Source organism: Lepidochelys olivacea (genome assembly GCF_965140295.1).
Source record: "Lepidochelys olivacea isolate rLepOli2 genome assembly, chromosome: 2".
NCBI lineage: Eukaryota > Metazoa > Chordata > Testudines > Cheloniidae > Lepidochelys > Lepidochelys olivacea.
In genome coordinates, this window is record NC_140412.1 from 141,325,056 (window position 1) to 141,347,818 (window position 22,763).

Genomic DNA, 22,763 nt, shown 5'->3' on the forward strand with positions numbered 1-22,763 from the left:
CCTAAGTGCTGATGGCCTCATGCTCAGGTATATTACATTGCTGTAATCCAGCTGAGAGGAGAGGTGTCAAAGGCATGAAAAACTGCGGCCATGTCTTCATCCCTCAGGATGGGGACAGAGTTTGCTAGCTAAGCAGACATGGTAGAAAGCATTACTTGTGGATACTGCTATGTGAGAGCTCAGTGTCAGCGAGGAATCCAAGACTACTCCTAAACTACAGATTGAATGGACCATTTGTATGGTCATTTGAATTGACTATACCATACCAAGGGTATGTCTCTTCAGCCAACAGAGTCTGCACTGTGGCTACAAGCTCTTCAGAATATTTTCATCTGCCCACCAGCATCACCTCTGTCTTGCTAGGGTTCAGGTTTCGCTTCAGTCAGCTGTTCTTCATCCATGAGCTGATTTCATCCCAGCAATGGTCCATATTGATAGTAGTTCTGCGACCATATGTGGTGAAGGATAGGTAGAGCTCTGTATCATCTGCATATTGTTGGCACTTGAGTCCATGTTGTCTGACCAGTTCATCTAGTGTTTGCATGTAGCTGTTGAAAAGGACTGTATAGAGAATTGATTGTGTGGAACTCCACAACTGAGGGATCTACTTGCTGGGTATGTCCTTCCAGGAAGGACTCAAATCATTTTAGTGCATTACCTTGAACCTGCCTCCTCTTTCAGACAAAAAGAGCAGAATCTCAGGGTCAACAATATTATTGCTGCAGAGAGGTCCAGCAGGATGAGACTGGATGTCCAGTTGACAGGAAGAAATCATCAATCACTGCCACTAGAATGGTTTTGGTTCCATTTCCTGGTCTGAATCCAGATGGAACCAGGCTTACAGTGTTAGTTTCAGTTACATGAACTTGTAGTTGGCTTTTTGCTAGCTTCTCTATGAGCTTGCTCAGAAATGGGATGTTTGATAAAGGGTAATAGTTGGCTAGGACTGATGTACCCAGTGTGGGTTTCTTCAGTGTTAATCAGAGTACTGCATTTTTAAAAGAAGAAGGGAAAATTCCTTCTCTGAATGAGGCATTGGCAATTTCAGTAGGAGTAGCACCAGTTCTTCATGACTCTCTTTCACAAGCCAGAAGGAGTACGGATCGGATTAATAAGTCTTTGGTCAAGACACCTTTGGGGTGTCTAAAATTTCTTGATGAATGAATGTACTGAACTCTGGGAATACAGATGGCCTGTTGGCTGGTGGATATTAGTGGAATAGATCCATGCTGTTTGAGAAGGCTTCTTGGATCTTTTCAGTGAAGTAGGATGATAGTTGTCCACCAAGTGTGATGAAGAATTCCAATGCAGGTTAAAGGCATTCCAGATTAATTTATCGGTTTACCAGCCTGGTTAGCTCCTTGGAGAAGGATTTGGCATTCTCAGTGGGAGCTGATAGAAAGGTTCTCTTGGACTGTAGTATAGCATAGGTGTTGAAGAATTCATTGTTTCATCCTGTCTCAATCAGCCTATGTTTTCCACCATTAGTGCTTGAGTTTCTGCCCTTCTCTCTTCATCCGTCAGTGTGTCAGAAAACCAAGGAGATCTGTGGGTTAATGGGGAGGAAGAGGCAATTTGGGGGCTAGCATATCAAAGGCTGACAGTATAGAATGATTCACCTGGTCCTCAACTCCCCATCCTGTGGATGAGACATTGTTGTCCTTTAGCGTGCTTTCGTCTCTCCTTGAGTCCATGAATCTGTATGGTCAAATCAGGGTCATTGGTCTTTCTTGTTGCCTGAGTGATGGAAGGTCTCTGACCGCTGCCCTAATGATGTAATGGTCTGTCCAGGGCAGTGGCTGGGTTGTGATGTCCACTATCTTAATATCTAGGCTGAAAATTAGGTCCAAGTTGTGACCAGTTGTGTGGGTTGGACCAGAATTAACCTGTGAAATTCCTAGGCAGGCAAATGAGGAGATGAGTTTTTGGCCTTTTGCATCTGCGACCTTGTCAGTATGCATGCTGAAATCTCCCCAGATGACAAGTCACCACCATTGCTGACAAAGTATCAGTGAGCTCCATTTATTAATCCATTAGTCTGTGGTGGTCTGTAATGGGCATAAAGTCTGTGTTATCTTTGGCGCTGATTTCTACTGTCATATATATGAATTCAAATGAAATTGTCTTGCCTGAGGCATCTTTTTTGCATTTGATGGTTGCATAGCAGAGGAATGCAGCAACACCGGCCTTCTACATCTGTGATTTTCTGAATATCCTGAGGGGATGAGATGTACCAGCACAGGGCTTGCAGTGTCATCCAGCCAGGGCAGGTCTATTGGATATATTTTGGGGCTGTAACCTTGTTGAGTCCTGAGAATGGGTGGAGCTGGAGTAGTCTTTTCCCTGGAGTAGTGATGGGTGTCCCCGGAGCATGGTGGAATAACAGCAATAGAAATAGTAGTAAATGACTATAGTGTAGATAGGGCTGAGCCCAGCAAGAGGAAGTGTCAATGGCATCAGACATCCATTTCCTTGAAATAAGCAATCTCTTTTGTCATGATCCCCTTGTTGCTTTTACCTGCTTTTGCAGGAAGGTGAAGAGATACAGCGCTGGTCTGAGTCAGAGCTATAAAAAGGCCTCCTGACCAGCAGGTAGTGCTGAAGGCTGGAGGTGCTATAAGATGGCAAGTGTGTAAAAGCACCGAGTTCCAGTGTAGAAGGGAGGCATGTGTAGCAGTTATGTGGTGAAGGATAGGTAGAAAGGGCAAATCCTGTCTTTTTAAAAACTGTTTATCAAGTTTTGCATGAGTTTGAACATACATTTGCAGCCCTGCAATTCTGATGGATTAATACCAAGTGATCTCTTAATCCACGCTTGCTGGCTGTGGAACCTTACTGGTAGGGCTGGGAAAGGGATGGAGGAGGGAGATTGTTGGCAGGCAAAATACTGGTGTCCTGAGTCTTCGTTGCTTCTTATACTTTCTCTGAAAAGGCATAAGGCTATCTGTGCATTTCTCTCACTGGGCAGGTGAGAATGAGCCTTGAGTAATAAGCCAAACCAAATTCAATTACTGGCCAACTTCCCTCTAAGGTGTCAAGTTTCAGAACAAAGCTCCTCATCTTCAAAGGTATATACGTTTGTCTGAATACGTATCCTAGTTACTACACAATAATTATTGTGTAATTTAATTTTTATTTGGAAAAAATGAACTTTCTGTATTATATAATGGTAAGTTTTTTTATTTTATGAATTCAAAGTATCTCATTATTTGAAGTGCTCTCACCCACTATGCAAGCGCAGTAGGAAGTAGAAAAAAGTTCTGTGTTATGTTATTATGATTTTATTTTCCCAAACATTTAAATAAAATATGTATTAAATCTAACTCTGCAGTAAGAATAATATATTGCTCAGGTCTTGTGACATAGTTCTTGCAAAGTTGATCAACAATCTTTTCAGCTTCTTGGATAATTTATTCTACTAGGTAAGCAAATAAATAAATATTGTATATAAAGTAAGCAACTATAAAAATCTGACTTAATAAAGTCAGAGAAAAATCTAAATACACACAAACACAATAACCCCTCCACGTTTAAAATAAACAGCCCAGTAACATGGGACTAAATTCTGTCCTCAGATATGCACATGCATATCTCATTGACTTTAGTGGGAATTCTATAAGCATGAAGTTAATTTCAATTTTTAGACTGTCTAATAAGTATTGTAATTCACCCCTAGCATAACTCTACTAAAGACCGAAGATGTTTTAAAAATTGCATATACTACTTTAAAAATACTTCATCTGTCACTAAGATGCAGCAACCTCTGGGGTGAAGCATGGCACCTAAGTAGTAGAACCAAAGTAACTTTTGTTGTCATTGGTCATTGTTATGGTGTTCATACACAATTACTTATGGAATTTAAACACATATTATATGGGTAGTGATGCAACAGATGATCAGTTTGGTTTCACTCCTTACACAATCTGGCTATTTTGGTGGTATTCATATTCAGGCAAATCTTAAGTGGAATAATAATTGAGTGCCAAATACTTAAAATGGCCTCCGTCAAATGTCAGTGACTATCTGAAGGACACTTGGTATGCATCCTGCCACTCTCACCTTGTGCTGAGATCCTGCCTCATTTTATATGCAGGGCTTACATTATTCTGTGCCAATATTACGAAATATAAGGGCAGGTGACCAGACTGAATTGGATAAAATAAGAACTAGCCTCATCATTTCATCACCTTGGAAACGGAAGTGAACCATATCTGAGATTAGAGAAATGTAATCTCACTCAGATTGCTTTTGGTTCCTGGGGTTGGGGGCTAGGCAACATGAAGGAAGGATGAAACTTCCTGAATCTTCTGTCATTTCCTTCTCACTTTCAAATGCTCAGTTCTGCACTTTTTGTTTTTTTTATAAAGACTGGAGGCAAGTGTGTTTCTGTAGTCCATCATACACCACTCCATTAACCAGCCAAAGGGGGTTACTGGACAGCAATGCAGGGGAGGGGATCTTTCCCCACAGGAGTTCAGTGATCTATACAGCTAGACCCTGTTGATTGGGGAAGCTCAGGATTGAATTTAGGGACTCTTATTTTCAGTGCTAAAAGTTCATATTTTCCCAGAATAGGAGTCTAGATCTATACTAAGCATTGGGTTAGGGCTCTTCCATTTTAGAAATCAGTGTAACTGATTGCTATAACAGAACATGGCAATCTTCAGGGTTTGATTAAAAAGTGATTCTGTTTAACCAGGCTTTTAATTAGTCGGTTTATCAATTAGTTACCATTATGAAAGACAGAGAGAGGGGGACCTCTGTGTGCATAATGGTGCAGTGTTTTTATTGAGTCAGCCAGAAGGGTGGCTCAAACATGTTATTGTTTTGTTTTGTATATTAAGTGTAATGTGGTGGGATACTACAGTGGTAAATGCAGTGCAAGCGACTGAATAGTCATCACACAAACTACTTGTTGTGTGATAGTGTTGCATTTGTTTGTTTCTGCTTTTGTGTGTGTGAGTGAGAGAGAGAGACTGTGTACATGAGAACACACAGATTCACCAGTGATGTGTTGCCAGTATTTTAACAAGGGATTCCCACAACATTTTCTGCCTCAGCCTGTGTCTCTCTTCTTCCCCCACAATCCAGTGCTTTTCTGGCAACTCTGTACTCCACTGAGCCACTTGCTGGCTTTTATAATCGCCTGAACCTCGGATGATCAGTCTTAGCTGGGAAAGAGTTGATCTGTCACAGGTGAGGCTGGGCCTACCTCCCATTAAAGGGCCAGCCACCTACACTAGCTTTCTCATAACCATAATCAAGGACAAAAGGCAGCATAACTTGACAAACTTATCGTAAGTGCACTTTGCTGAAATAGTCTTTGTTCTTGAAAAATATACTGAGTACTCTACATGTTCGGACAGCCCATGGAGAACTGAAAATCTTGTAGTGGGTGTTTATTGTATACTCACCTTGTAATAAGAAAAGGAGTACTTGTGGCACCTTAGAGACTAACCAATTTATTTGAGCATAAGCTTTCGTGAGCTACAGCTCACTTCATCGGATGCATACCGTGGAAACTGCAGCAGACATTATATACACACAGAGATCATGAAACAATACCTCCTCCCACCCCACTGTCTCACGAAAGCTCATGCTCAAATAAATTGGTTAGTCTCTAAGGTGCCACAAGTACTCCTTTTCTTTTTGCGAATACAGACTAACACGGCTGTTACTCTGAAATCTGTCACCTTGTAATGTGTTTTTTTTATTGGGGTGCTCTGCGGGAGCTGGATGTCTGGGGGGGGGGGCTTACATTTGATGCAATCTGCTGCATTTTAAAAAAAATCAGAAATATTTTATGAACTCTATGGCTAAGTCAGTTTGGTAATATCTCTAGTTTGGTAATATCCAGAGAATCAGGGAAATTACCCCAACCCTACCATCAGTTACTGGCAGGATTTTAACAAGGGGCTGCTCTGAAATCACAAGAATTGACTTCCAACAGAACACCAAGATGCTGAAATTAAAGTATATGTGGCCAATAAAAACATACTTACATCTATCTTATAGTTTATTTTTCCAGTCTATACTACGTTATGTTGCATGATGAATATTTAGCTGAGTACAAAAGATTTCATCACCATGTATTACGCTCTACAGATCCCTTAGCTGTCTTAATAAATGTAAAAAATTGCTCCTTTTGTTTTAGCATCCTTGTGTCAGCTTAGTGAAAACCTATTACACCACCATTAAGAAAAACATATGCACTAAGGAGGGAATTTTGACATGAGTCTGTCACTTAGGCTCATTTGAAAATTTCACCCTAAATAAACTAACTCCATTTATAATGCACATGATCAGAATTATGAGTGAACCAGCAGGTGTTATCATATACATTTGGACTGTGAATATGTTAAAAAGAGAGGGGGAAAGCTTTTCATAGAAGTGTCATAGTAACACTTATTTCAAATGCTATAATTTGACACATGCACTGAAATTCTTTCTGATTCTTGCAAAGATCATTGAGTGAATGTTTGTTTTGTTTCAGGAGCTGCAGTTTGAGAGACTGACTCGAGAACTTGAGGCTGAACGCCAGATTGTAGCCAGCCAACTGGAGAGATGTAAGCTTGGATCAGAGACTGGAAGCATGAGCAGCATTAGGTACTGTACGAATTGCTCATTTGTCTGTCATTGTAATGAACTGCTGTTGATAATAAATTGTATTGATCATCTTCTTGTGACAAATTACACACCAGGGAATGTGAGCTTTTGGTAGACAGTTGAAAATTTATATTAAGTGACCTGATTTTTTATTTTCGTCTGATATGACAAGATGATGAATCTACGGCATGGTTTGGTAGCAGAATTTTCAGCACCAAAACTATAGGGGCATTGAAATGAAGTAATTGCTATAATCAGTTGAAGTATTTTTTTTTTATTGGAAATCTGAAGAACTGGGGTGACATCTTGGCCCCATTGAAGTCAGTGACTCTTATTTTCTTCAGTAAAGCCAAGATTTTACCTTCAGACTGTAGTGACAGTGTGGCCACAGAGATGTCTACTCATGATGACTATGAAATCTATATACTTCAGACAGTGATCTTAAGGTTGAAAATTCAGCCAAGACACTTTACTCCACATGCATAAGCACACACATGTAATTACAGAAACATACATGTTTTCTGACCATCCACCCACCCCTCATTCTCCAAATTCAACAATCAATTTAAGAATATTTAACATATTATTTTAAATATAGAGAGAATTTTAGTGGACTTTACTGAAGTCACTGTTCTGTAACATCAATACTTAATTATACAAATGTCAATTTCCTTTTTTAAGGCTTTGTTTGCATGTGCTCTATTATAGCAAAGTTATTAGATACATTACATAATTTTCATCAAGAAGTTTAGTATAAGTAATTACAACCATAAATTGGCATATCAAAGTTAGGGTGTTTTGACACATATTTGATTAGGCTTGAACCTATTTTTTAAAAGAGCAATCTTAGTAGAAGAAACTTGTTTTAGGTTATTGTTGTTAAATGCCTTATCCTTCAAACCCTTTCTCATATGACTAATCCCAGTGAAATGTGTAGGATTATTTATGTTAATAAGGTTTTGTAGATTTGGGCCTCTACATGGCTGAAGGTAACAAAGGGTAGGTTCTTTCAGTTTTCTCTCTCTCTCTCTCTCTCTCTCTCTCTCTCTCTCTCTCTCTCACACACACACACACACACACACACACACACACACACACACATACACACCTATGATGTATTAGCTTGAATCATACTGAAGAATCAAGAAGACATGATTTCTGATAGTCTGTGTTCACATACATTTCAACAGAAAACCAGTTCTACAAAGTGTGAAACATTAGTTTTGTCAAAAATTATTTTGGATCCAGATGCAGATCTACTTCACTGTCCATAAACCAAAATGATAAGGCTGATATCTGTTTAATACAGAAGACCAAGCATGACATGTCATTCTGTTTTGAATTTTGTTAGACTTTACCAAAAAAGATTCAGAAAAATCCATTACTGTATGAATAACTATTCCCCAATTCAAGTAATTCAAATTACACCTCAGTCAAGAAGATGGTTGTTTTGCAGGGAACACAGGAAGCCTCTGAAATCATTTATTAGTAAAATGCTAAAGGAGCTAAAGTCTAGCAATTCAGTTAAAATAATTAAAAAAGTCTCTCACCAACTAAGCTGTGGCAAGAAGTGAGATTGGCTTTAAACAAAGGTAAGTATTTTGATTTTTTTTCTAAAGGTTAAAGTGCCTTTTTTATACTCCAAAACAACTCTCCTCAAGGTTAAAGCCCAATTTTAGCCCAATAATTTCAATTATAGAAAGCCACTTTCATTCAAAATGAAATATCTGAAAAGTTTAAGTATGCTAGTGTTTGGTTTCAAGAAAACTACCTAAACTACATTGAAAGAATTACATTATTTTCTAAGTGTTCCAGACAATCACCGTATAAAAAAATGCTCTGGTTTCTATGATTGATAGAAGATGGGGGGTTTAAGTCATGCTTCTTGGGTTCTCAACAACCCCCAGATCATTTAAAGATCTCTAAAAGAGACTGTTCAATCTTTTAAGGAGTTTGGGAATGTAATTGTTGATTTGTTTTGGGAAAATGTTAATAGCTGCACCAACTCAAGAGATTTCATCTAAAATGTTTTCAACATTTGTCACTGGCCCCAGATACCTTTTACTTATCAAAATTTAGAGTTTCTGGGTTTTAGAGTATTTAAAAAAATATTTGAAATTGCATGGTCCAAAGCAGGCAGTTAATAGGTTAACATCAAATCAAGCTTTTCAGAATTAGCACATTCATATGAAATTAAACAATATTCTAGACTGTGGCATTGTATCTTTCTTGTTTTTATTTGGAGCACTTAATAAAAGTCTTTCATTTTTCTTAGTTCTAGCTTAAAAAAAATAGAAATCCTTTTTTCCAAGTCAAGTCAAACATGAAATGACGTAAGCGTGGGTGGAGTTCACACTTATTGATAATTCATCCATATTTCAGTTTGTCCTTCTAGTTTCAATAATGGTTTAAAGAGAGACATCAAAATCTGAGTAGGCAGAATTGCTACATTAGATAAAATACAGTGCAATCATACATGCCACAAAATGATAACATTATAGTATCTGGTCTATCTAGGGGTCATCATCTCTAGAATGAGGCTTACTTAAAATACTGCCTTTTAATATCTACTATTCTGCAAAGAGAGAAATGTTTTTCACATCATAATTACTCTTTCAGCATGTGATTTCAATAATTTAGTTTATGTCACCTTCTTGTTTTGTTCCTTCAAACACTAAGAGCAAATTTGTAAAGAAACAGACTGAAACTGATTCCGTTTTGTATGTAATGGTCTTCAAGACTGATGGTCGTCATTAATTCAGATATTGATAGATTTTCTCTTGAATTAGTGGTGAAGACACTACGCACAACTGAAATCCCACAAGGGTTCCTTCTCCTGTAGATTTGCTGTTAATGCAATGACTTCTACAACTATAATGATGCTCTGGGCAGTTAGCAGCTTTTCAAAACAAAGTAATGAAACTTAATTTCAAAGTGTCTCAAACCTTCAATATCCAAATCATTTGAAGTAAATTCGTGGGCGTGGTGACTAAATGATAATTCCTATAAGGAAGCTGATTGATTATAGATTTGAGTTGGGATTGGATTAATGCTTTTATAAAAGTATCTACAATTAACATTGGATAAGCTCCCATTAACAGGTACATTTTTTGGTGATACGATTTTAAACAATATCTTTAGGGCATTCAGAGTTTTGGCATTGACTGATAGGGGAAAAGGAAGGTGGTGAGGACAATTTCAAGGAGCTGACTGAAGTCCTGAGCTACATTAACTGTTTCCACTGCATGAATATTTTACATGTGGAATTGACAGGAAAGTTTCCTGGTTACAAATAATTGCATTTTCTTTTTGTTACTGTTGTGGTTAGGTTATGACAAATCTTTTTTTTAGCCCAAGAAAATGTAAAATATATGGACGCAGAATAATCCTCTGAGACTCTTGTGCATTTTTGCCTTGCTATCACCGAGCATGAAAGGAGGGCTCAGCCTCCAAGACACCAACCTTTTTTTGAATACAGACAATGTGGCAGCTTCTTCATGGGACTGAGGTTTATGCTGAGGAAAAGGGAGGGGACTGGGTGGGACAGTGGAAGGAGCAGGCAAGTCAGCGGGGGACCCGGGAAAAGGTTTGCATTACGAGTTACCCTCTCTCCAGTGCAACGAGGAATATTTGGGAAAGCTCATATAGCCCAATGTCTGTATTATGTTTTCTCCAGAGCCCTTTCCTGAGCAGCACTTTCCGCATCTGTAAATTGGGGACAGCTTCCTTTATGAAACACTCTGAGATCTGTAGGTGAAAATTGTTATAGAAGTACTGACTTTTATTATTTTATGTCACTAAAAGGAAATAGTCCTTAGCACAATATGCCTCTCTAAGAAAGCAGGAGGCCTGGCCTGGGCTGCTGGGCGACTGGGCATTTACCAGAGTCAGCCTCCTAGACATCCCAGTAAGGAGGGCCCAGACGAACCCTTTGTACTCATCAACAGAATCATCTTTGAGGGGTTCTCCTCCTAGTGAGGGAGGAGAAAGAAGCCCCTTGCACCTTCTCTGCTCAACTCTTCATAGAAGGCAGTGTAGTAACCATCCCTCTCCACCTCCACTGTTCACAGCACTTGGACCTTTTCGCTGCAAGGCCTGGTGCCTGCACTCCTCCTTTCCTGCTGTCCACAAATAAGCCTGGCACTCTAGCACTTTGTCTGACTAAAAAATAGAAATTGCTAGAGGAGGGAGAGGACAGAGCCAGGCTGTGTATGTAGCAGGTGCTACCAGGTGGAATGCAGAAGGAGCAAACACTGGGGATTGCAGGACCCACAAACACACACTCATACAGACACACACACACACCCCCATTACTAGAGTGAAGTACAAAAGGAGAATACAGAGATGAAGAGGGTAGAGGTGGGTATGAGCCCTGTTCTTGGGAAGAAACGGGAGTAAAAGGGGACCAAAGGAGATACAGAGATGGGTAGGGGATACAGAGGTAACAATGAGAGTAGGAGTGAAAGCAGAGGTTAAAAGCTTGCAAGGAAGGAGAGTGGGACACTGGAAATGGGAAGGTGTAGAATCAACACAGCTCTGAAATTCTCTCCTCCACTTCCCTGCCAAGCTTGGAATTCCCACATTGACAAAAATCTGAGAAGGGAAGGGAGATCACCCTGTACAGACAATACTGAAAAAAAGAAAACTGTAGAAACAAAACTTCAAGCTAGTAATTTTAAAAATTGCCATAAATCTGCTGTGTGGGTTAATTTCAACATCACTTTCTTTATCTGGTATGTTTTCAATTTTTTCTATAGCCAGTTGAGTTAAAGCATTTTTTAAACCGCTGGTAAAAGTCTATATGTACCCCACTTCTCCAGCAATAATGTTCCTCATGATCAAATATTTGTGAGATAGAAAAGCAGTAGAGAACTACAGCTATTATGATATTGTGTGTTTAAGTAAACTCCCTGACATTTTTGCAATGGGGTACCATTTGTTCTACAACATTTTCAAAATGTACTTGAGGGATAAAGGTAGGATCATAGTGGAGGTAATAATGCAGTTCCCAGGTGGATGAATCATGAGGCCTCCAATGGAGCAGAATGAAATCTTGAGAAAAAGAGTGAGTGCATTGTACGCTTCTTTTTTATAGTATTTAAGGTATTCTAAATATATGAAACAGGTCTTTTTGAAACTGTCCCTTGCTTCCAAAATCATACTTAAACAAGTGTAAAAAGAGCTAAAATCCTTTTTGCTGTGGATCCTTGTCTGAAAGCCACGGTTTTGACGAAGCTGAACTCTTTTAAATGAAACAATTTAATTAACACTGAATCCTTCTAGTTAAACAGTTCATTAAAAAATCTAATTTTAATCTCCAAAGATAAAACACTCTTTATCTTTAAAAAGTATCTGGTAGAAATGAGTCAAAATCAGAAATTACAGTTTTTGCTGTTTATGTGCCTGCGACTTAAAATTTAAAGGACATTTTAAAAACTCACTTTTTAAAATTAGTTTTGTTTACAAAAAAAAAAGGAGAAGTGAGTACATGCAGATTTCTGCAATGATGTCATCATTTTCTGAAGTCGGGTTAGTCCATTATTCAGCATATCTTTCTGATCATGAAGAAATAATCAAACTGGACTGATTGTAATCAGCATATTTTAATACTGTGAACATTTTCATTATTTTTTACACTTTGAAATAATTATCTCAAAAGATTTTAAAAGATTTTTGTTTTGTTTCTTTTTAATCTTGTCTGTTCCTTGGGGATTGAGCACCCAGCACCAAGGCATATCAGCAGCTGAGTGTATGCCTACATTTGAATTTTTATCATAGTCTTTAAAAAAGACTGGAGAAGGGCAAACTTAGTACCTTCCTTTTATTGGGGGAACATGACATTCTCATCAGCGAACTAAGGAAATGTGGTCTAGATGAAACTATGTAAAGTAGATGCAAAACTGGTGAAACCTGTACTCAGAGTAGTTATCAATATTTCACTGTCAAACTAGGAGAACATATCTAGTGGAGTCCCACAGGGGTCTGGCCTAGGTCCTGTATTATTCAATATTTTCATTAATTTCTCAGTCAGTGGAGTGTAAACTATGTTTTAAAAAATAGTGGATGATACCAAGCTAAGCGGGGTTGCTAGCACTTTGGCGGACAGGATTAGAATTCAAAACAACTTTGACAAATTGGTGAATTGGTCTGAAATCAACAAGTTGAAAATCAATAAAGATAAGTGCAAAGCACGCACTTAGAAAGGAAGAAAATCAAATGCACAACTACAAAATAGGGTATAACTGGCTAAGCAGTAATTCTGCAGAAAAGTTCTGGGAGATTATAGTAGATCACAACTTGAATATGAGTCAATAATGTGATGCAGTTGCGAAACAAGTTAATATCGTTTTAGGGTGTGTTAAAGGGAGTGTTGATGTCAGATGTGAGATAATTGTCCTGCTCTACTCGGCACTGGTGAGGCCTCAGCTAGAGTACTGTGTCTGGTTTTGGGCACCATGCTCGCAGATGGGGGAAAGTTGGAGAGTCCAGAGGAGAGCAACAATAACAAAAAATGGTTTAGAAAACATATACGAGGAAAGGCTAAAAAACCCCAAAACAGCTGGACATAAGAAGAAAAAGGAAAAGACAGAGTGAGAAGAGAAGACTGAATGGGGGGACCTGCCAACAGACTCCAAATATATTAATGTCTGTTACAAAGAGGATGATGATCAATTGTTCTCCCACTCCACTGAAAGTAGAACAAGAATTAATGAACTTAATCTGCAGCAAGGGAGATTTAGGATAGATATTAGAGAAAAAAATCTAACTATAAAGATAGTTAAACACTGGAATAGGTTTCCAAGGGAAGGATGATCTAGGTGTACTTGGTCCTGCCTCAGCACAGGAGATTGGACTAGATGAGCTCTCAAGGTCCCTTCCAGCCCTATATTGTATGATTCTATTATTAACACACATGAATGTACACTATTGTACATTCTAATATAGACACTAACACAAATATTTGCTCCAGGACATACATGTTTTTGCTAATTTTATAGAACTCTGTTGCCTGGGGTTAAACACAACCAGTGTTTGTGTCCTGTACACCCTAGAATTAATAATCAAATTAGTTAACATGTTAAAATATTACTATCAGTTGAGGTGTGGACATAGCCTATCAGAGCATACTTTTTTAGAAATAGTTGAATTATTCAATCTCTGCACAAGCTGTTGATACAGGAGTTGATATCTCTAGTGACGACTTGTTCAGTGTGTTAGCAGGACTAGCTCTGTCTGAGGTACTGACTGGGTATTTGTCACTTTTAGAGCCTGACTTGTCAGTGATCTTCCTGGCTACCTGCTCTGTGTGAGGGCTTTTGCAGCTGCTGTGTCTGTCAGTCATAACCTAAACAGGAAGCCAGTCAAAGTATGAGTTGTCTCAACAAAAATATTCTTCTTACCTTACGTGGACTATCTTCCCTTATATGACATCTTATCACAAGAGTCTGCATCTGGGATATCTGACAAACAAGATGAGAATGAACAAAAAGATTCCCCAGCCCGTGAATATAATTTTAAATTGTATTTATTGATGAGGTATGCAATTCATTTAGACCCAAATGGACATCACCCTCATAGTGATTTCATTGTTTCTTATTATAAATAATATAAGCATGTGTTCTTGAAACTGCAGATTTAGGAAACGTACAGGCTAAAGAAACATCCTTTCTATCCTCATTTTTGTATCTTGTTCTCATTTTGAGTGTAATTCACACATTTGGGCCTTGGCAGGTTGAAAGTTATGCCTACAGCTCAACTGTGAAGCACCATGTGGTTATGATTTGGATCAATACATGCATGCAAAAATCAATTACAGGCATGGGCAAGCAGCTCTCTTTATCTGTGCAAAATTCTGATCTCGTGTTCTTTGCTGAGCTTGGTTTGTTTTCTCTAGATACAGTTTTATACCCATACTATAAGTAAGCTGTTCAACTGAAAAACTAAAATGGAAATATTAAGACAACTCTTAGGACTAAACTCTGATCTTGGGTACATGTTTAGCTCCAGTTGCCTTAAATGAGAGCTGCATAGCCACCTGAGAATGCCATTTGGCTGGAAGGGCAGATGCCTTTCTCCCCAAGCTCATTGCACAAATCTTCCTAAGCAAAATATCTACTTATTTTTTCTTTTATCTTGAGTTTTCTATAGATATTTCCTGAGTATTGTAACATTATTACAAGTATTTTTTTTTAAATCATTGCACAGATAAAGTAAATTTTTATTGAAAAAAATATAAAAAATGAGAAATATGTTGCTTTTTGGGGCGTAAAGAAGCCAGAAGCATTTATATTTGTACATGAATCAGGGTTTCTGCATTTCACAGTAGCATATATATCATATGATTTTAGTGGCTTCTGTGGAAATAATTTCTGTTAAGCATATACTCTAGTATATAGTATCCTGGGCTATGTCTAAATTGCATATCTGCCTCTTTTGGAGATGTATAGGTTGTGCAATTTGTTTACTGGGAAAAATGTTGATTCACTAAAGAATGTATAATTTTTGTAACCACTGAAAGATTGTTGAGATAATTGTGTAGCAAATCTAATTTTGATAGCTAAATCCTTAAGGTTCATGATTTCTAGAAAAATAATCAAGTATAGGTGCAATACATTGTAACCTATGTAGTGAAAAGTGATTTCTTGTGTGCATTGCTTACAGTTAAAAAAACCACAAAAACATAATTTGCCACTTGAGAAGGAAGCTTTCTGGACAACAAATGTGGATAACAAATCTCATTTATATCAGAATTGCACAAGCATATGCTAAAGGCTTGCTGCTGATTTTTAAACATATATTTAGGTACTAGCAATGTGCATAAATGAATTACGTATTTTAATACTGTATTTTTGTTGAAAATATAACTTTTTTTCAACCAGTATTAGCTTCTGAACATGCTAAATGGCAAGATAAAATGTCTTGAAAGATACTTTAAAATTAAACCTTGATAAGAAATGTAGACAAACCTAAAATACGATATGCTGACAGCAATCTTTGAGTCTAATATGAAAATATTAGTAGCTTCAGATAGTGTTTTTTTTAAAGTTACAATAGGCATGGTGTACCAAGAATATGCTCTCCATTTTTTTCTCTGTGGACTTTTAATATGAGACTGTAAGAACAACAAAACCCAGAGAGAAGAATCATTAGGAATAATTTCAGGGAAAAAAAGATGGGCTGCATAAAAGACAATCTCTAAACTGTAGATGATGTATTGCTTTTAGATAGCATTGGGGAATAAAATCTAGAAACATCTATAATTTTTAGGACAATCCTTTTACAAAAGAGAAATAAAACACATACTGTCACAATAAGGTGTTCCATGTAGCTAAATCAGTTTGTGTGTAAATCTATGGCTTTACTTTTGCTTTTTATCAGATGACCTGGTTAATTTTTGTTTTGTTTTGTTTTTATTCTCAGCTTCATATGAGTTTACTTTGCCCTTAAAATTTACGCCCCCCTACCCCCCCGTTTTTGGTTTCTACATTTAAGTATCAGCCGTGTTAGTCTGTATTCGCAAAAAGAAAAGGAGTATTTTTGGCACCTTAGAGACTAACCAATTTATTTGAGCATAAGCTTTCGTGAGCTACAGCTCACTATTACCAGCAGGAGAGTGGGGTGGGGGGAGAGAAAACCTTTTGTAGTGATAAACACCCATTTTTTTCATGGTCTGTGTGTATAAAAACATCTTCTGTATTTTCCACAGTATGCATCCGATGAAGTGAGCTGTAGCTCACGAAAGCTTATGCTCCGATAAATTGGTTAGTCTCTAAGGTGCCACAAGTCCTCCTTTTCTTTTTACATTTAAGTAGTTATCCTAAAGTTCAAATAAGACAGTGTGTGCATAGGAACAAAAACAGTCAGGTTAGGGACCTAGGAACAGGCCTATCAGCTCAGACCCGTGATCCATCTAACCCAATATCTTGATTCTGACAGGGATCAGTAGTATTAGATGCTTTGGAGAAAGGTGCAAAATACACCTGCAGCTGGCACTTAGGAAGAAACTTTCCCTGGAGGCAGGTTATTCTATAACTCCATTAGAAATTGGGTCATGCCCTGAAGCATAACAGTTTATACCCTTTCTAAAATTCTTCTAAAAGTTGATCCGAATTATAGAAGTTCTTATTATTATGCTGACTGTGTAATTCTTTTTTTTTAAATCCTGTCCCGCCAAATTCTTCACCTCTGTGTTTTCTTAAGGCAATATATTCACTGCCACTGAATGTCGTGGAAGAAGTGCCATTTAAGTGTCCCCACTGCATTTGGATTGTGAAAGAAGGGAAAAAAGGGTCTTCAGTGACTGGAGTCAATGTGGGAACAGGAAGTGGCTGGATGAGGTGGAGCATTGACCCACCCTGTGCACTGGGCAGACAGGAGGTATTTATATACTGCATTCCAGAAGGAACTCTCTCTCTCTCTCTCTCTCATCCACCCTGGATCAGCCCCGGGCAGTCAAGCTAGTTGCTGGTGCCTCCTTGTGGCAGGTGTGCAGGTACTTGTTACAGAAAGAATAGGTTTCTCTAATAAACATGAGTTGGAAGTGGATTTAGGGGAAGGTATCTCCTGAGGAAGCTGGGAAAAGCAGGGGTTGGGGCTCCTGAAGTCTGGTACAGAGGGGAGACAACCCCCACACCTCTGTTTTTGTTAAGTGAATAAAGTTGCAGCTTAATGAAACCCTGCCCATTGTATCCTGTCTTTCTTCTTATATAGCTGGGACAATACATTCCACAGGCTAAATGTGTGCTTTGTGGAAAAAAAAAAATTCTGTTATCACTTTAAATTTACTCCCTGTCCGTTAAACCACCTGTTGAATGGTCTGTTTCTGTGGTCAACTGTGCATGCAAATGCATACAAATGTGGGAATCAATAGGAGCTGTAGATTCTAGGGCAGAATTTGACCCAAAGTGGGTAGGACATATTTTTAATGACATTATATTGCAAGTCATTATGGTCACATGATACAATCATTTGTGTTTTAAGATTTTGATCAAGACCCTCACATTTAGAAAACAATAAAACTTTCAAGTGAAATTTTTATGCAGAGAAACAAAAAAATTAGTTCTTGGATTACTCTACATTTAAATTGCATTTGGTTCTTATCAAGCAGACACATTCAATTCTGCTTATTACAGACATTTCTTTACATTGGTGACTACTTCCTATTGCCCAAGGTAGTGCAGCATATAACTAAATTCTCTTGTACTTAGAATGTTGCCAACTTGAATGTCAACACTGCACCATTAGTTTGTATAACTAATATAATTTCTTCACTGAACAAGGGTCTCTTGTTCATCTCAGCATGAACTGATATACAATGTTGAAACTTCTTTCATACAGGAGATGGTAGAGTTTAAAAAGCTTGTAGACTGGTGTTTCAGCAGCAGACACAGGAGGTTTTGGCTAATTTGTTGACAGTAATGCTGCAGTGCACAAGCCCACAGGCTAGCCCTTGCTGAAATGTCTGTTTACTCAGTAGTTCAAGAGCTGAATAAGCTAAAAGTATGTTGTACATTATTGCTGAAGATTTTCTTCTTTCTTGAGTGTTTGTAGCTCAGAAAGAGATGATTGAAGGAATCTGTTCACTGAATTCATTGACAAGTTTATTTAAAATAAAACCATTAAGGACATATTTCCTTTTTAAAGAGACGAATAAAATTACACACCTAAAGCAGTTCTCACATGAGATATTCCTCACCTTTGCTAAGTAGTTTACTCTGTTGTGGAGAGAAGTTATTATGCACCCTGTTTCATAAATGCTTAACAAATGTGTGAGATAAGGTGGGTGAGTTAATATCTTTTATTGGAACAACTTCTGTTGGTGGAAGGGACAAGTTTCAAGCCACACACAGCTCTTCTGAAGCTCAAAAGTTTCTCTCTTTCATCAACAGAAATTGATCCAGTAAAATATATTACCTCACCCCCCTTGTCTCTCTAATATTCTGGGCCCAACATGACTACCACAACACTGCAAATAACAAATGAGGCACAAAGAAAAGGAGGACTTGTAGCACCTTAGAGACTAACAAATTTATTTGAGCATAAGCTTTCATGAGCTACAGCTCACTTCATCGGAAGTGAGCTGTAGCTCACGAAAGTTTATACTCAAATAAAGTGCCACAAGTACTCCTATTCTTTTTGCGGATACAGACTAACACGGCTGAGAGTGTGAGAGTTGCTGGCAAATGCAGGAATCCTTGACTTTCCTTTTCAGGGCAAGTTTCTTCCTGCTTTTTTTCTGTGCTAAGCAGGAAGTCAGGGCAAAGAATCTGACCAAAATATTTTCTGCCTTATACTCAAATCATACCAGCCACAGGTCCGATGAATTTAAATTCAGTACATGACACAGACTCATGCTCAGCCTTCCAGCATTCTAGGGAAAAATGTTTTTGAAAACATTTTGAGGGGCCAGAAGGAAATTTCACACTCCTGTTTATGTTCATCCATGTTGCTCAGTCTCTACTCTAGCTCTGAAAATGTTGTAGTTAGAACACTGTTGAAACGGTTTTTCTTTCTAGCAGCATGCCAATTTAGTTTTCCTGGTCAATATGTTATACTAAAAGCCGAGGATGGGCCATGTAAGACATCAGTTTATAAAGAAGTTCACCTCCGTAGACTAACCAGGGAACATTTGTTATCAGTATCTAAGTGTAGTTCTGTGTAACACAGGTCCAGATCTTGTACAGGCCAAGGTCATGCATTACTTGAGTTTTGATGAAGTACAGGATCCTGTTAAAACATACTTTTGGAGCCAGGTTAAAATGCAGAGCAAGTAAGATAAGCTTTGCCAAAGGGCCTACTCTATTGCTGTATAAGCATGCAATTTTTCAACAATTCAGAGGGCATGATCTTATCAGATTGGTGCAGGCCAGCACTGGAAAGAAAGTGTGCTAGAAGAAAACATTAGAACTGGTCAAAAATGGGGAAAATATACATGAAAAAGTTGTCCTTTTTCACTGATTTTTTTAAAATTTAAGGATCTCTAGAAAATATGCCACAATCAAAACATAAAGTATAGTGTTGTGATTTTTTTAAAAAGAAGAGACTATAGTGGGAAGGCTTTGATGGTCCACTCTGCAAAATCTCAGAATAGTTCACTCTGAGTAATCTTGGGGGAGAAAATGGTCAATGGTGTCAGTTTTTGTCCACTTCAGTGGAACAGAATTTTACAGCCGCCTTGCATCAGAATATCCCCTGGTTTAATTAAATAATTATAATGAATTTGGTCAGATACAGCTACTAAGTTAGTTCTAAGTTTACAGGATCTACTTAGGAAAAATATTTGGGATTTATTGTTTATCGGTATAACTATATTCTACGCTTGGCTTTTCCTGGCATAGGTAGGTCTGTATAAAAAAAAAATCACAGCCTAACTGACATAGCTGTTCTGGCACCCCTTTTAAGTATGGATGAGGCTTTAGAAAACTGAGGATATATTTCAGAATTAGGGAGAGACTGGTTTTATGGGTAAATTATTGGGGGGAAGGCGTATTGTGAGATTTCACTGTATTCTCCAAAAAAGACAATTGTTTGATGGTTCTCATGAATATTTTTGGCTAAATCCTTCACTTATTCCCCATAAAACTCTGTTGACTTCAATGGCTTGGACAAAGTTTAAATCAGTGCATTTTACATACATGCTTGTATTTTGAAGTAGGTCAGTTTCATTCTGTCAAATTGTGAAATGGGGAAATTGAGACTCGAGCCCTGCCCACACTGGAGTTTTTGCACTGATGCAGTCACACCAGCTCGAATCTTTAGTGTAGACATGCTACAATGCTGTAAAACTTAGCTCACCTCTGATTCCAACTGGGGTAGAATTCACTGGGAAAAGCTGTTTGTAAATTGGTGTCACTATATTGGTGCAAAAATCCCCAATGTAGATGAGAGATGGTGATTTAACAATGTCTAAACCACACATTATTCTCCTCTTCCGCTCCCAGTCTGCTTCCCTCTTTACCCAAACAATGACTTAATCTTTCCAAATACGTAAACTGGAGATAATACCTATTAATCAAGCTACTTCTAGATGCAGGGATCTTAAACCCTCTACTTTTAGATTATCCTTTGGTCAGTTTCATTGTCTCCGTTTGACAGCTCGGATAACTCAGATAAAGAGAACAGGGGATTTGCCTGGGGGACACAAGAGTCTACTACATCAGTTCTCAGCCTTTTTTGATCTGTGACACAAAACCTGGTTCAAGAATTATCTCGCAATCACCCACGTCCCACAGCTGCATGCAGCTGAGGTGAGAAACTATTGGATGCTTTATGGGTATTGGGCTTATGGGTGATGGTGGATCCCGGATTGTGGTGTTAATGAGGTAGCATGACTGCTGGCTGAAGGGCTGATTTTGGAGTGTGGGGACAGGATGTCTCCTGGTACTAAAGAAGTGTCTTCATTCTCCATTCTTCCCCACCCACTCACAGAGCATGCTGCTCTGGGGCAATGCCACTTCAAGAGGGTATGGAGCTTTAACTTTTGCTTGAGTGCTCAGCGCTTTTGAAAATCAGGCCTTTTATTTACATGCCCCTAACGGTGAAGGGAGAGTTTTGGACTCTGTTCTGAACTTTTTGTATCCTTGCATGTTTGCCCTAATATTTGCTGGACTTTTCAGCTAAGATAAAGTGGAGTATTGGGCTAGTATTGCAGGGCAGGGCAGTCAATGTCCTAATAAGTCTTTTCCATCTCAGTGTTGCTATAAATGGACTCATGAGAAAAATCAATCAGCATGGGATTCAATGCCAGCTGCTTTTTGAGCGTCAATACAAAGTAGTAAGAAAGCTATTATGGAGCTTCAGACCTCAACAGACTGCTTTAAAATTATTTAAAGCTAGATTTAAGGGGATTTCCAAGAAAAAGGGAGGTTTGGGGAAAATGTGAAGTTAATAGATGATTATCTAGCAAAAGTGAAGGATTTAACAAGAGAGTAGATGCAATTCAGGTTAATACAGCCATTTCTTGAGAAAACATATTATTATAGAGAAGGCTCAGGTTTAACACAAACCAGTAGAGTTAATTTCTGAAGCTATACAGTTTTAGAAAAAAAGATTTCTTTTTCTGCAGGTTGAAAAGACCTTTTGGATTTGTATGCCAATGTGGAAGTAGATAAAGGGAATTTGGATGCAGACCTCTGAAATGAGCAGGAATCAGGCTAACTCTAGCTTTAATAATGCGAGATTTGTAGAAGCGGGGATAGTGCGAAGCGAGTGGAAAACAACTGTGAAAGACGCTGTTGTGACCTTGTATTAGGTAAGACTAGAATGCAGACTATAAGAGAAATCGTATGAAAAATAAGAGATCATAAAGGAGTATGTATAAACAATATGCAGTTGTTGCTTATTATTGTCTGTAGTAAAGGTATAAATACTTGTTCTAATTGGTTATCTGAGAGAGACCTGCCTCGGTGGGGGAAACCCTGTGTCCTAGTGCACTCTCTCCCTCAAGTATTTGATATACTTTTAAAAGATAAAAAAGCCTCAGAAAGCTGAGTGAGCATAACACCTTGCTATGAGAGGCACAAAGATACATTTAGGTTGGTTTTTATATTATTGGAAAAACAAGAAAGAAAAGGTTATACCTGTGATAAAGAAAAATAACAAAGTAAATAACTCTAAGATTTATATTTGTCGGACCCAGTGTATGTTTTGACATTTTCCTTATGTACAGATTATATTGAGATGAAACAACAGTTATACCAAATATCAAGGTTTTAATTGACTCCCACTTTTTTCTAATATAATCAACTGATGGTAAAGAGAAGGGGATGGACATGCACTTCTTAAAGGGTAACAAACACGCTTTATCTTTTCTTTTTCTACAGAGTGGATCGGCTTTTTTTTTTTTTTTAATTTTGGCATTGCATTCCATCAGTGAATTAACCTATAAAACCTCAATTAAATTTTCTTAATGAAATAAACATACATTTTAGAATCTCTATAGAATTTATCAAGAAAGTAAAAATGAAAATCTGTGCATCCACTCAGAATCCATTTTGATTAAATCTTTGTTATATATATTTATTTTGGCAAATATTTTAATAAGATTAAAGATATGGTTTTTTGAAACCCTGCTGAAAGATAATTATTACGATGTCAGGTCTACATTACTAATGTTGTAATTATGGGTCTGTCTGTGCTTGTCTCTTAAAGCCTTAGTA

General features: G+C 37.9%; 1 protein-coding gene across 1 annotated transcript in view; it reads left to right on the forward strand.

Annotated features, from left to right (window-relative positions):
- Positions 1–22,763, forward strand: part of CTNND2 (catenin delta 2) — an 867,924-nt gene that overhangs the window by 435,092 nt on the left and 410,069 nt on the right. The window contains exon 3 of the mRNA XM_084621097.1: positions 6,494–6,606. Coding sequence (XP_084477223.1) covers positions 6,494–6,606 — 113 coding nt within the window. The remainder of the gene's footprint in view (positions 1–6,493; positions 6,607–22,763) is intronic.